General features: G+C 37.7%; 1 protein-coding gene and 1 non-coding gene across 4 annotated transcripts in view; one reads left to right on the plus strand and one right to left on the minus strand.

The window, feature by feature from the left end:
• Window positions 1–1775: 1775 nt before the first annotated feature.
• The window catches only part of LOC118412595 (erlin-2-B-like), a 15944-nt gene continuing 4576 nt past the window's right edge, over window positions 1776–13143 (minus strand). For 2 of the 3 annotated variants that reach the window (XM_035815553.1, XM_035815552.1), the window contains exons 6-13: window positions 9534–9659; window positions 9071–9144; window positions 8050–8108; window positions 7191–7282; window positions 6048–6137; window positions 5391–5470; window positions 2989–3150; window positions 1776–2765 (exon numbers count right to left, since the gene is read on the minus strand). In XM_035815553.1, the coding sequence (XP_035671446.1) occupies window positions 2727–2765; window positions 2989–3150; window positions 5391–5470; window positions 6048–6137; window positions 7191–7282; window positions 8050–8108; window positions 9071–9144; window positions 9534–9659 (722 nt within the window). In that variant the 3' untranslated portion in view covers window positions 1776–2726. Of the gene's footprint in view, window positions 2766–2988; window positions 3151–5390; window positions 5471–6047; window positions 6138–7190; window positions 7283–8049; window positions 8109–9070; window positions 9145–9533; window positions 9660–9712; window positions 9839–13143 lie in introns of all 3 variants that reach the window. The other variant, XM_035815554.1, reaches the window with a different exon arrangement.
• Trnae-cuc lies at window positions 3191–3262 on the plus strand. The gene has a single exon. It is a non-coding gene; the product is annotated as a tRNA-Glu (tRNA).

Here is a 13143-nt window from a genome sequence, read left to right on the forward strand (position 1 = left end):
ACTTAAGGGTACAGCAATCACTACCTTACTGTGACAGCCATAACAGACTTTGCTTTGGAAACTGTCCAAAATAACTGTGTATACGAGGGGCGTGCAATTAGTAATGGTCCTGACCCATTTCCCATAGCAGGAGATTAATGAAACTTGGCACAGTTATTAGTCTTTCTCTTCATAGGAATCACCCAGAGTTATGCATTTCTCCCATCGTTTGATGCAGCTCTGGACACCGATTTTGTAGGACACCCCAGGTTGGTCCTCCAACTGATGCCTCATCAATGGCACAAGAGGGACGACCAGGTCTGGGAGCTGTTTCCACAGACTTCCAGCCACGTTTGAATTCAGGATGCCAGCGTTTTACAAGGTCATATGATGGGGCATCATCACCATAAGTTTCATTTATTTCATCAAAAGTCTTCTTTGGTGTGCGTCCTTTCAAATACAAAAACCGGATCACTGCGCGACACTCAACTGGTTCCATTTCACACCTGGTCCATTTCGCACCTGACTAAGTTCAAACACCAGTAAATCAGAAACCACAATTAGTTCAGAGCTGTCTTTTGCAACATAACCCATAGAGATATGAATTATTACACATACAAAATTTCATTTAGATCAGACAACTGGAAGTGGGTCAGGACCATTACTTATTGCACGCCCCTCGTATGTCATGCAGGGTTGGACAAGTTTTCTAAAATTTATTTGTCCTATCGGGCAAGTACATTGAAAATTCACTTGCCAAACCAACTTTTCACTTGCCCAAAATTTCAATGCCATATTTCTTGCAGGTAGAAAGGTTTTTCACTAATATCATTACGGGATTAGTCTGATAACTAAGACCATTTCAGAGGTTTTTGTGCCTCTTTAATTGACAATAAGCTGGAGAAAAACAACAACAAAAGCCTTTAAGTTAACTTAGCACAATCATGCAAGTGGCAAGGACTTAGTAGGAAAGGGGCGCACTCCTGGAAAAATCTTACTTGCCCGATCGGGCAAGTGAGGCAGGACATGCGCTTGCCCAATTGGCACTTTCACTTGTCCGGGACAATCGGACTAGTGGACTTATCCAACCCTGTCACGTTATCATCCAGAAGAGCCTGTATTGAGAATGAAACTGGCTGGAAACCAGATATGATGAAACTGACAACTGATATAATTCACAACTCAAGGTGAATGTTCCATAAAAATGTCTAAAAACTCACAGTATTACTTAAGTGTACATTCCTTACTTAATCAATACATCACATAGCATATAAAAAAAAATGATCAATGAAGTACAGCTGAATCTCATACTATTACTAGCACTCTTATGACCTATTTCTAATAACCCCTATAAGATCACCAAAATCAAACAATATTCAATCAAATTAAATATAATTATTTAAATCCAAGATGTCAAAATTGTATTGGCCATGGAAAAAATCAGCAGAGAAATGCTTATCAATGATATGACATAATTGGACAGTGGTATTCAATCTAAAAAAAAGCTATAGACAGAAAAAAATTTTAACCAATGACCATTTATGAAATCAAAGGAAAACAAGCTATTTCACCTCGCTTAGCTTAAGATACCATAACACCATAGCTGCCATATTAAACTAAATATACTATTCAGTACTTTATTGCCGAGAATATTTGACAATATGGCACAATTTACAGTAATACCAGATACCATAAATATTGACAAAATTGACCCCCAAAAGCAAATTAAGTAATTGACTGTCGATACAAAACTGCACTGGCATTTTAATCTAAATAATACACCCCACCTTTTTTTCTTAAAACTGCACTAACAATTTAATCTAAATAACAAACCCCACCTTTTTTCTTCCAATTGCTTCCTGCATTGTGTACATACCTGGTTGATGTTATAACTGTACACAAAAAATATCCCTTCCAAAGGAATAATCTTAACCAGTTTTTGTTTCCTGTTCTAGCTTTTCTACATTACTTAATATCAGATCTATTAAGAAACTTTTCCTAATGCAGTTAATGATAGAAGGAAAATGATGGAAAAAACAAAATCTGTTTCATTCTTTCCCGCCATGTTGAAAATCTGCACAAGCATAAAATCATGGACAACACATTTTCTTTCTTCCCCTATGTCTTAAACCTGTGAATACAAAACAAGGTGTTTGGCAAATTTGAATATTGCTTTCTCTGTAACAATGTTCCTTCCATTACTCTCTATGAAAGTGTTTTATCACATGACCATGTTATGGGCAGTAACACTTTTCAAACATACATGTAGGACAGCAGAAAACATTACTGCATTCAATGTTCAACTGTCCTACTGCAGTCTTCCTCTGACTTTAAGAGATCGCTCAACAACAAGATGGAGGTGTGAAATTGGTCAAAACTCACTGTTTTTAACATGTAATAAGGGGACACTGTGGACAATGTAAGAATGGTGTGCAATAAGGATACACTTAATAGGACAATGTTGGACTGTAAAATTACACAGTGTTTCCTTTGATGTCTCTTTCCACAAGTGTACAAAAATATAAATGTACATCATCTTGTGTGACAGTGTCTACCAGTAATTTTCTAATGACTCGTACAAATCTGGGATATTGTATAAAAAAGGATTCAAACTGTAGGTCAACAGATGAAAGTCAGTCCCCCTCCCATATTGTCAGTGTATTGTAATAGACTCTCCTTCTATTTATGTCTCAATTGACATATCATTGAAAGAGCTCTATACTACAATGTAAGGTGCATAGCATCCATTATCTACCACCACTACTTTTCTTTGAAGATGAGTCGTCCTGAAACAATAGTAAAATTTAGGTTATTAAAGTTTTATAATTGAAAACATTCCTGCAGCATATTGTATATGAAAAATTTTCAAAATACATCTATCATTCTCTACACAGATTGAACTTTAATGAAAGACAGTCATGATGATTGTTCAAAGTACAAATTCAAACTAACTCAAAACAAAAGAAAGCTGAATAATGGCCTAGGCTCTCAAAACCAATACTTTCATACCTGTGCTGTGTTAGAGGCAGCAGCAACTTTGGCACCATCTGCTTGTGCTCCTTCCTTGGTCTCAAAGAACATGGAGGGGATGTCGGTGCCAAAGTAGAGCTTGGTGTTGGCTGCAATGGCCTGGTACTTCATCAGCTCTATGTACTGAGGTGTGAGCTTCACCTATAGGGGGTGGATACACAAATAATGTTGTTGAAACGTGTCCCATATGGTCTAGTGGTTAGGATTTGGCGCTCTCACCGCCAAGGCCCGGGTTCGATTCCCGGTGTGGGAACCATTGAAACGTTTCGGGGTGTTTGGTCTCTAAGTCCTATATTAGCTTATCAGGAACTCAGCCAAACCAGTCGATTACTATTTGTGAGCCGTGTTTATTCAACCTATGCTAAACTCAAGTAACATATAATACAATGTGTTTCACTTAGGACTACAGCAAGTTACAGTTACAGGATACAGGTCTAGGATAATGATACAGAGAGCTAAGTATATTTACAGAGAGAGTTGGTCTAACTTACTAACTAGTACACAATCCAACAGAGGGACGAAGCCCTACTTAAACAACCTCACCTGAGTCCTTGGGGCACCGACTGACTAAATCTCTTCATACAATCTCTAAGGTTAACTCGCATGACAATAGGTTGTATAACTCCGCCCATCACAGGTAAGCTGGTTGGATGCTGTCGGCATCCAGCCAATCAGGGATTACCTAATATGCTAATGTAGGCTCCTCCTCATATGGTCTAGACAGTCATTACCTAATTATCTCATATGTCAAAGGTCATGGCCGTTACATTGTTATCATTATGATAACACTTTCCTGAATAGCTTCATCAGGCAGGGAGATCATTAGTATTGTAGCATATTAGAGTTCTTGAACCAAAGGAGTTTGATTGTAGAATGCTTTGACTTTGACTTTGACTTTATTCAGATCCACTTTTAGCTATTACAACAATGTCAAACATTATGTTGCCAGCTATTCTTCCAGTGGTCTACATAAAATACATTAATACACGCACAACATTACATAAATACAAAACATAATATGTACAATGCAAAGATGAATTCCTTAGTTGATATTCTTATTAGACAGATATAATTCTCCTATTGTGTCATAATCATATCATGATATATTCATTACCTTTTAATCATAATATGCCAAAGCTTACAATAGCAGTTACAGCTTAATGACAAGGAGAAAAACCTCTCTAGTGCAAAGCTGCAAACATATGGTAGTTTAAAGGGTCTTTATGGAGACCATAGGGGCAGTGGGCTGTTTGTTTGTTTATTCTTTAGTTTATCAGCGTGACAGCATATTGCCTGACGGCATTTTTCAAAGCTCCCTGGCGAGAACCCCGAACATAAGTCATACATTATATTTAAGTTCAACAAAACCAAATTAACTTTAATAACATAATCATACATAAAGTTCTATACAATTAACTTACATTAACTTAGATAACATAAAATCATATTGCCAAGTGAGTAAACCAAAAGTTTAACCTTAACATAATATAACGCAGAAACATAACAGAAAGAAGTCAGGATTAAAATCTGGATTGAATTTGCATATCAATGTGAAGAGCATACAGGTTTTTGAAAATTGCCAGCATTCTGGCTGCTTTGATATGATGTCACAGAGCATTCCAAAGTGTGGCCCCATAGGATGAAAAGGCTTGTCTTTTATACTCTAGTTTAGTCTTGCCAAAGTTGGGCAACTGAAGACTGCTGTACTACATGTGTGCCCTGAGGCAGGTATTGTGTGTGTGTGAACATGTGATAGCTGAGTGAACATTGCAGTGATAGGAAGGGATCAAACCATTCAGGGCCTTGTAGACGAGAATAGCTTTGCCTTTTCTGTGCAATTCAGCTACTGGGAGCCATTCTAGTGAGTCTAGAAGGCCTGAGGTAGAGCCTACTAGAGGTGTGGCTGATACAGCCTAGTATTACCCAGGCCACCCTGTTTGTAGCTTCTGCAATGCGCATTGCAGAATACAAGGCTGAGCCCAATCCTGTGCGTTGCTGGCTGTACTGGGCACTGCACAGTAAAATGTATGTGTCCAGGGCACAATGGGAGGGCAGAGCCTCTCCTTTCACCACCTTCTTACATATACCCCCCAACATAAGTCAGGTACATTTGTAAGTTGAGTTAAGTGCCTGTCCCAAGGACACAATGCCTAGCCAGGAATACTAGGGGTCAAACCTGTGACCTTTTGAACTGCTAGCCTGGACACTTGGCCATTTGACTTGGCTACTGGAAGTTTTGTTATATATATATATATATATATAAACAAAAAAGTTAACTAAAACATGCATTTCTTCCCCCAAAAGACATGTTTGCACGTATACACAGAAAGAAAAGATGGGCCATACCATGTTTGAGGTGCTGTAGGGGTGCATGTACCTACCTGGTTGGACTCAGCCTGCTTCTGAGCTGTATAATACTCTGCATCAGCTCTTGCCCTCTGTTTGGCCACCTCAGTTAGATCTATAAAATAACAAAAGGAGGGGTGTTGTAGACATTTTTCTTTGCATAAAACTGTTCCAACAATTACATTAATGAAGTTGTCATGCACTTCCCCAATAAGTTTACCCTGGGTAATTAGTTTACTCTCCCTATAAAAGGACATTAACAAAACGACTAGAGATAAAACTTGACGGCAACTACACTAAGATGCTACGTGCGGCTCTAAATATCTCCTGGAGAACACATCCTACAAAAAATCTGTTGTATGGAGATCTACCACCGTTATCTCAAGTCATACAGGAAAGAAGGCTGAGGTTTGTTGGTCACGCATGGCGAAGTAAAGATGAGATTATAAGTGACGTTTTGCTGTGGACTCCCAAACATGGTCATGCTAGCAGAGGTAGACCACGCAAAACATAATGTACATCAAATTTGTGATGATTCTGGCTGCTCGGCTGAAGAACTGCCAAAGGCTATGGAGGATAGGGAAGGATGGAGGAAGAGAGTCATGTCCATCCGTGCAACCAGCACGCCCGGATGATGATGATGATGATGATAAATGAAGAACAGATGCAGGGAACACACAGCCCAGCCTTACCTTCGATCTCAGACATCTTTTTCTGTGACTCCTTTTCCATGACTTTCTGGTCAAAATGAATCTTTGACACTTCCTTTTGCTTCTCAGCCTCTAAAAAAGGAACATCAATGATTAAATAAAAAAAAGGTTATGACTCCAACTACACTTCACTATGAGGTCCCACTATAGGTATATGTGGCAGTATAAAGTAAAGTTAAGTAAAGCTCTGTAGTATGTTGACATATTTTAAATAATCAACACAAATGTTGAAGAGATAAAGTCTTCAAATATATCTTTACAACATACCAGTTCATCAACACTAATTCTGATGGCTTAGTCAAGGTTTGCCACATAATGCAATATGCTTATAAGGTGTGGGTCTCCCGTTCTATTTATTTGTCCCTGATCAAAGCTAGGTACTCATTTTCACCTCTGTCAAGTGAAGAAATAGGTGTTAAGTACCTTTCCCATAGGCACAACATTAAGGCCTGCTGGGATTCAAACCCAGAACCTTTAGATTCTAAGTAAACAACCCTAACCACAAGACAACATATGCAACAGTTATTAGAGAGTGATGTCAGGGCTGGAAATTCATTTTTGGGATAAGGTGCACTGGTGCACCGAGCTTAAAAAATTGGGTATTCTTGGGTGCACCACATAAAAAAAAGCAGAATGTAAAAAAAAAAAAAATAATAATAATTTGATGAACACAAATTCCAACTTCATTTTGAATTTCTAATATAAGTACTATACCAGACATTCTATCATCTTTCTATCACCAAGATGTCAGTAATATATACTTTGATATATTTACATACATAAACCTACAAAAACATTTGGGTGCAATTTTGGACCCAGTTTTTTTAGCCCTGGATATGAACAAAATTTACTTTTTGATGAAGCTGTATACCTAAACAAAATTTAAGTACGTTAAGGTTAAACAAAGTTAGGTACATTAAGGTTCAGGCCTGCACCTGTGATTGAGATACTTATTCAAAATAGTTCAGGACAAATTGTGTTTGAATTGAAAACAACAGATCCTTAAACTGTGCTGGACACATGTATGGGATCTATAATTCTTCACCACTACATGTAAGTGCCCTTTGAGTATGAAGTATTATTTATGATAACAAGGCCATGCGGATTGTACAAAGCTCAACTTACCGATAATGGCCTTCTTTCTCTCAGTCTCTGCCTCCTTCTCTACAACCTTTTGTTTCTGGATGGCTACCAGAAGTTTAGTCTTCTCAGCCTCCCTGAAAGGAAGTGACAAGTACAGAATGTCAGACTAAACTTGCTTAGGATTATAACACATGTCACCACAAACATTCAGGAGCTTTTGTATCCAAGTAATAAAGACAAAATATTGAGGAAACTCTCTGCATAAGAATTAAGAAAAGTTTATAGCATTATTTTTCAGGTAAGTCAGACTCAGAGTGCATATATAATAGCTAGGCAACAAAGTCTATGCCCATGTCAACAAAAGGTTCACAGATGACTGGTTTCAACATGAATGGGCATCTACATCAAAACTACAAATTTGGAAGCAATACCATTACAAGGTCTGTTTTAAATTTGATATTATTTGATAAAAGTGTGTTAGTGAAAAGAAAAAAAACTCATATTCCCCAGATTTTCCAAACTGATTTGGCTTGACTATTTGTGTTGAGAGGTTCCTCAACTTAAATGCATTGCAATGTAGATTTACAATGTAGTAGTGATACTCTCAGCTCTATTACCATTGGAAACAAGAGACCTTGATTTCAAATTTGAATCAGGTACCCAAACACAGTGTTTGTTTCTCTTAGTTATCACGAACACACATAAATTTTAGCCTTAAAATCCAAACTTCTGTGAAACGCTATAAATACCATATACTTCTAAATATGCTATGCAGCACAGAAAATCCTGCACTCAGCATGAATAACTATATAAATTCCTTCCCATTGTGAGAATATATGCATGTTTGAAGGCACAGTTATAACTCAAAGCCTGGAAGCTCATATACTATGAATGAACTTACATTGCCTCATAGTTCCTCCTGATAGCTTCCGGGATTTTGGGCTTAGTCACGCGCACCGCCTAAAAACATGATAAGGCAACAGCTCAGTGTACAGTAAATTTCTCCATTGCTGAGTTTTTATTCTAATATAAGCTTCCGCATGTGGCAAGAAGCCCTCATATCGTAAATATGTATATATATATATACGTGGCAGAGCTGCCGCCATACTCCTCCTCATATCCTGGGACAGAAACTAACTTGTTCGGATGGATATAGAATTCCTCCCAAACAGTCCAAAATTCTGAACGTCAACGAAATTGATGAATAATTATTTCATCACCCTTCAATTTGAGGTTCAAATGACATGCACAAATCTAATCATAGAAATCAACATCATTTGCCAAAAAATAATAAGGCAACAAGAAAAAAATTTGATGCTGGAGTCACTCTGTATTCACTGTGAAATGGCACTGAACTTTTCTTGTTCTTCTTTCATAAGACTGTACAGTCACATATAGATATCTTGACAGCAGTTCACGGATTGAAAGAAGATATCTGTTGAAAGATGCACTTGAAAGCTAAAGAGGACTCAAAGCTAGACAAGGCCGCATTACAAGCTCAGCAGGAGAGGATATTGAACGGTACGGTTGGCAAGCTTTGTTGTAAGGAGACTCTCATTTCAAAGTCATTGCTTCAGAGCACAAAATAGATGCATGCCTTGAGGCATCCATGCTAAAATGCTGCCAGCCTGATAATATCACTGCTATAGGGAGAAAGAAAATCAGTCTACCGGGGCAATATTCATCAATACACAAGAAAAATTAGTTTTATGACTGCCATTGCCATTATTCTCTAGGTAAGCATACTATTTCAATAAGAGGTAATCCATTAAATGTATTAAGATTTCATTGTATGAATGCACGTCTGAGACAGGAAATGATGAGGACAATGATTCATGACTGAAGTACCAAAGATGGCTTAGCTGCTCCCCCTTACAGTTCTCAAATAACCTGCAGGCAGCTTAAGTTAAAACTGTCCATACCTGCACAAAGAGTCCTGGTGCCATCTTAGTAAGGTCTGTCTGCAGAGCCAACTTCAAGTTTTCATCAATCTTATCTAAAAGAACAGAATGGATTATCATTTTGCATGCACAACTTTGTGCCTTGTGAATGGCATACAAGAAGACAGGTGCAACATAGCAAAAGACACACAACAACAGGCATGCAAAATGCTTATACAATAAACAGAAGAATGCAATATGTCAAAATGTTTGCCATATACATCCTACAATAAATGTGCAATATATCAAAATGGCATGCAACATACATGTACAAGCTACTAGTACTCAATACGCACAATGAAATGCAACATACAAACTACTTGACAAACAGACAAATAAACCAAACAAATTGATGCAACAATTTTTATGCCAAACTGCTTAACAATAGAATGCAACATATTGATATTCAGCTGGATCATGACTCTACAACAGACATGCAACATACCAAACTGCTCGATATAGACCTCCTGCAAGCTATGGCTGCTGCAGAACTGGTTCAGCTCGTGGTGAACCTTGTTGAAGATAAGAATCTTGTCGTAGTCCGTGGTGTAGTCCTTTACAGTGGCATGCACTGTGCAGGTGACACAAAATGCAAAGATGTAAGACTCTGCCATGCGTACTCACCGAAGTGCTCGATGTACACCTCCTGTAAGGTGTGGCTACTGCAGAACTGGTTCAGTTCGTGGTGCACCTTGTTGAAAATGAGAGTCTTGTCATACTCTGTAGAGTAATTCTTGACTGTCTCATGGACTGGAAAGGACATAAAGGCATTCACATCTACACATGTGCATGAATTGGTAACAGTCAAACTGGGATTCAGCAATCACTCGTGGGACTGAGGAAAAAATGGTTGCTGAGGACATGCGGTTGCGTATGACAGGGTGAGGTTTACTAGTATGTAAAAATGGACAGAACTGTTTCCATGAAGCTTGCGACTGGAGGTGACTTGACTGCCAGATGATTGCCTTTCCAGATTTGACTGTAACATCACCCAACAGTTAGATTATTCTTGGCCCAAACAAAATAAGAAAACATACTACAAGATTAGTATGCTACATGTTAACAATTAAGCCTGTAAGACAAGAGCTCTAGTAACTACATAGACAGGTCTACATACATAGCTACACACCATGAGCTGCATACACAGTACGAATAATCATTGTATGGTATTGCATATTTACTAGTTGAGACATGTATACTAGTATGGCCTTTATACCCCAGTCTCCGAATGTTAAGAATACATGATTGGGATGGCACGATTATTTTTAACCACGGTACTAGTAATATGCGTGGAGTCATGATATTATTTAGAAAAAATACAAAGTTTGTTGTGCATAATTGTATTAAAGATAATGACGGCCGACTGTTAATACTAGATGTCTCTCTTCACGATACACGAGTATGCTTAGTTAACTTGTACGCTCCAAATAGTGACGACCCTGCCTTTTTTGAAGACATTGTAAATAAGATCGCAACTTTAGAAGAATGCAGCGAAAATATAATTATCGCAGGCGATTTTAATACAGTCCAAAATACTATGCTTGATAGGGCAGGACGCAATCCAACAGAATATCATCCGCGTGCTCAGCAAAAGATCTTAGACATGGTATTAGAGCTAGATTTAGTTGACGTTTGGCGTTTCAAACATAAAAATACCGTAAAATTTACCTGGCGTAGGCGCCACCAAGCGAGCCGTATTGATTATTTTTTGATATCCTTTTCTCTTCTCACCAATGTTGTCAGTGCAACAATTGCAGGACGATTGAAATCTGACCATAATGTCATCTGCATTTCTGTTCAAACAACAACATTCTCTAAAGGTAAAAATTATTGGAAGTTTAATCAAACTTTATTAGAAGATGCTACATTTGTAAAAGAAACCGAGGTATTTATTAGAGAATTTTTTGAGAACAATAATGGGACAAGTGACCCGCTCACAGTGTGGGACACGTTTAAGTGTTGCTTAAGGGGACATACTATCAAATTTGCATCAAATAGATATAAAATGTATTCAAATAAAGAAGCAGATTTAACTAAGCAGATTAGTGAGTTATCTAAGGAATTGGATGAGACAGACACCCCATCGGATTCCTTACTAGAAGAAATAAAAACACTTCAAAGTGAACTTGAAAGTCTACACGAACGAAAACTGAAACAACGCACTGTGTTCGAAAAGCTGACTGGATGGAATTTTCGGAAGATGTAATAAATTCTTTTTATTGAGTCACAGAAACTATTCAAGGAAAAATGTCACAAATATAACAACTTCTGATGGAGACAATACCCAAGATCCTTTACAAATATTGGCTAATTTAAGGTCTTTTTACTCAACCCTTTATTCATTTAAAGAGTCCCCAAAGCCTCTAGATGAGAAAAATTGCTCTGCCTTTTTTCAAAATACGGATAACGTCAATAAACATTTAAACTCAGAGCAACAAAACTCCTGTGAAGGTCCCATTACTGAAAAAGAATTGTGGATAGCAATTAATAGCTTTAAGAATGGAAAAGCTCCAGGACTAGATGGGCTGCCAATTGAAATATATAAGGTATTCTTCTCTAGCTTAAAGCAACATATGCTCCAATCCTTTAACTATGCATATGAAAAAGGACAGTTGTCTAACACACAAAGAGTAGGACTAATCACTCTTTTACTAAAGCAGAACTCAGAGGGCCAGGACAAGGACCCGTCCAAACTTACAAACTGGAGGCCTCTTTCACTTTTGTGTTGCGATGTGCGGATCATCTCTAAAGTAATTTCGCTTAGATTGAAAAATTGTATTAGTGATTTGATAAGTGAAGATCAAACTGGTTATTTGAAAAACAGATTCATTGGAGAGAATATACGAAGAATTTTAGAATTAATTGAATATTATGACACTAATGAAAAACCAGGACTGATCTTTATTGCCGATTTCGAGAAGGCATTTGATAGCCTAAGATGGGATTATATGTTTAAAGTTTTGAACTATTTTGGCTTTGGGGAATCTCTTATTAAATGGATTTCGGTTTTATACAACAATATTTCTAGTAAAGTAATAAACAATGGACATATTTCTGACGCCTTTCCTCTTCTCCGTGGTGTTCGACAGGGGTGTCCCCTCTCCCCCTACTTGTTTATTTTATGTGTAGAATTATTAGCCACAAAAATCAGGACCAACGAACACATAAAAGGACTTAAGATACACACTCTGGAAACCAAGGTCTCACAGTTTGCTGATGATTCTAATTTTCCTCTGCAACCCGAAGCACAATCTCTAGTAGCCCTCGTTGAAGATTTAAAGAATTTTTCAATAATTTCTGGCTTAAAACCGAACTTTGACAAATGTACGATTTTAAGAATAGGCTCTTTAAAAAACACAACTTTTTCTCTCCCTTGTGATCTTCCTATCAAATGGACTAATGGCCCTGTACAACTTCTAGGGATTATGCTGGGTTTAGGCACAACTGGTTATACCGAAAAATTAGATCAGAATTACTGGACAAAACTAGCTAAGATAGACAAGATCTTGCTCCCCTGGAGAGGACATTCCTTAACACTTTTTGGTAAAATTGCCTTGGTGAACTCCCTAATAGTATCACAATTTACATATCTATTCATGGCATTACCTTCTCCTAGCGCCAAGTTCTTTAAGGAGTATGAGAAAAAGATATTCAATTTCATTTGGAATGGGCGCCCAGAAAAGATTAAACGCAAGGTTATATATAACACCTATGACTGTGGTGGTCTGAAATTAATACACTTACCCACTTTTGATCTCACTCGTAAGGCATCGTGGATACCTAGACTATGGCAAGCAAAAACACCTTTAAGTAAATACTTGACTGATTTCCCAGATCCTGTATGTAAACTTTACCCTTTCTTGCAATTATCTAAATATCATATAGACTGTATTTTTACTAAGTTTTCTCGGTCTGTTAGTCCTTTCTTCATCAATGCCCTTAAAGCATGGCTTTCCTTCCAATTTAAGCCACCTGAAACACACCAGGACATACAATCACAGCTTTTATGGCTCAACTCAAATATTACTATAGACAGCAAGCCTATTCACTTTAGA

This window comes from Branchiostoma floridae, chromosome 3, assembly GCF_000003815.2.
Source record: "Branchiostoma floridae strain S238N-H82 chromosome 3, Bfl_VNyyK, whole genome shotgun sequence".
NCBI lineage: Eukaryota > Metazoa > Chordata > Leptocardii > Amphioxiformes > Branchiostomatidae > Branchiostoma > Branchiostoma floridae.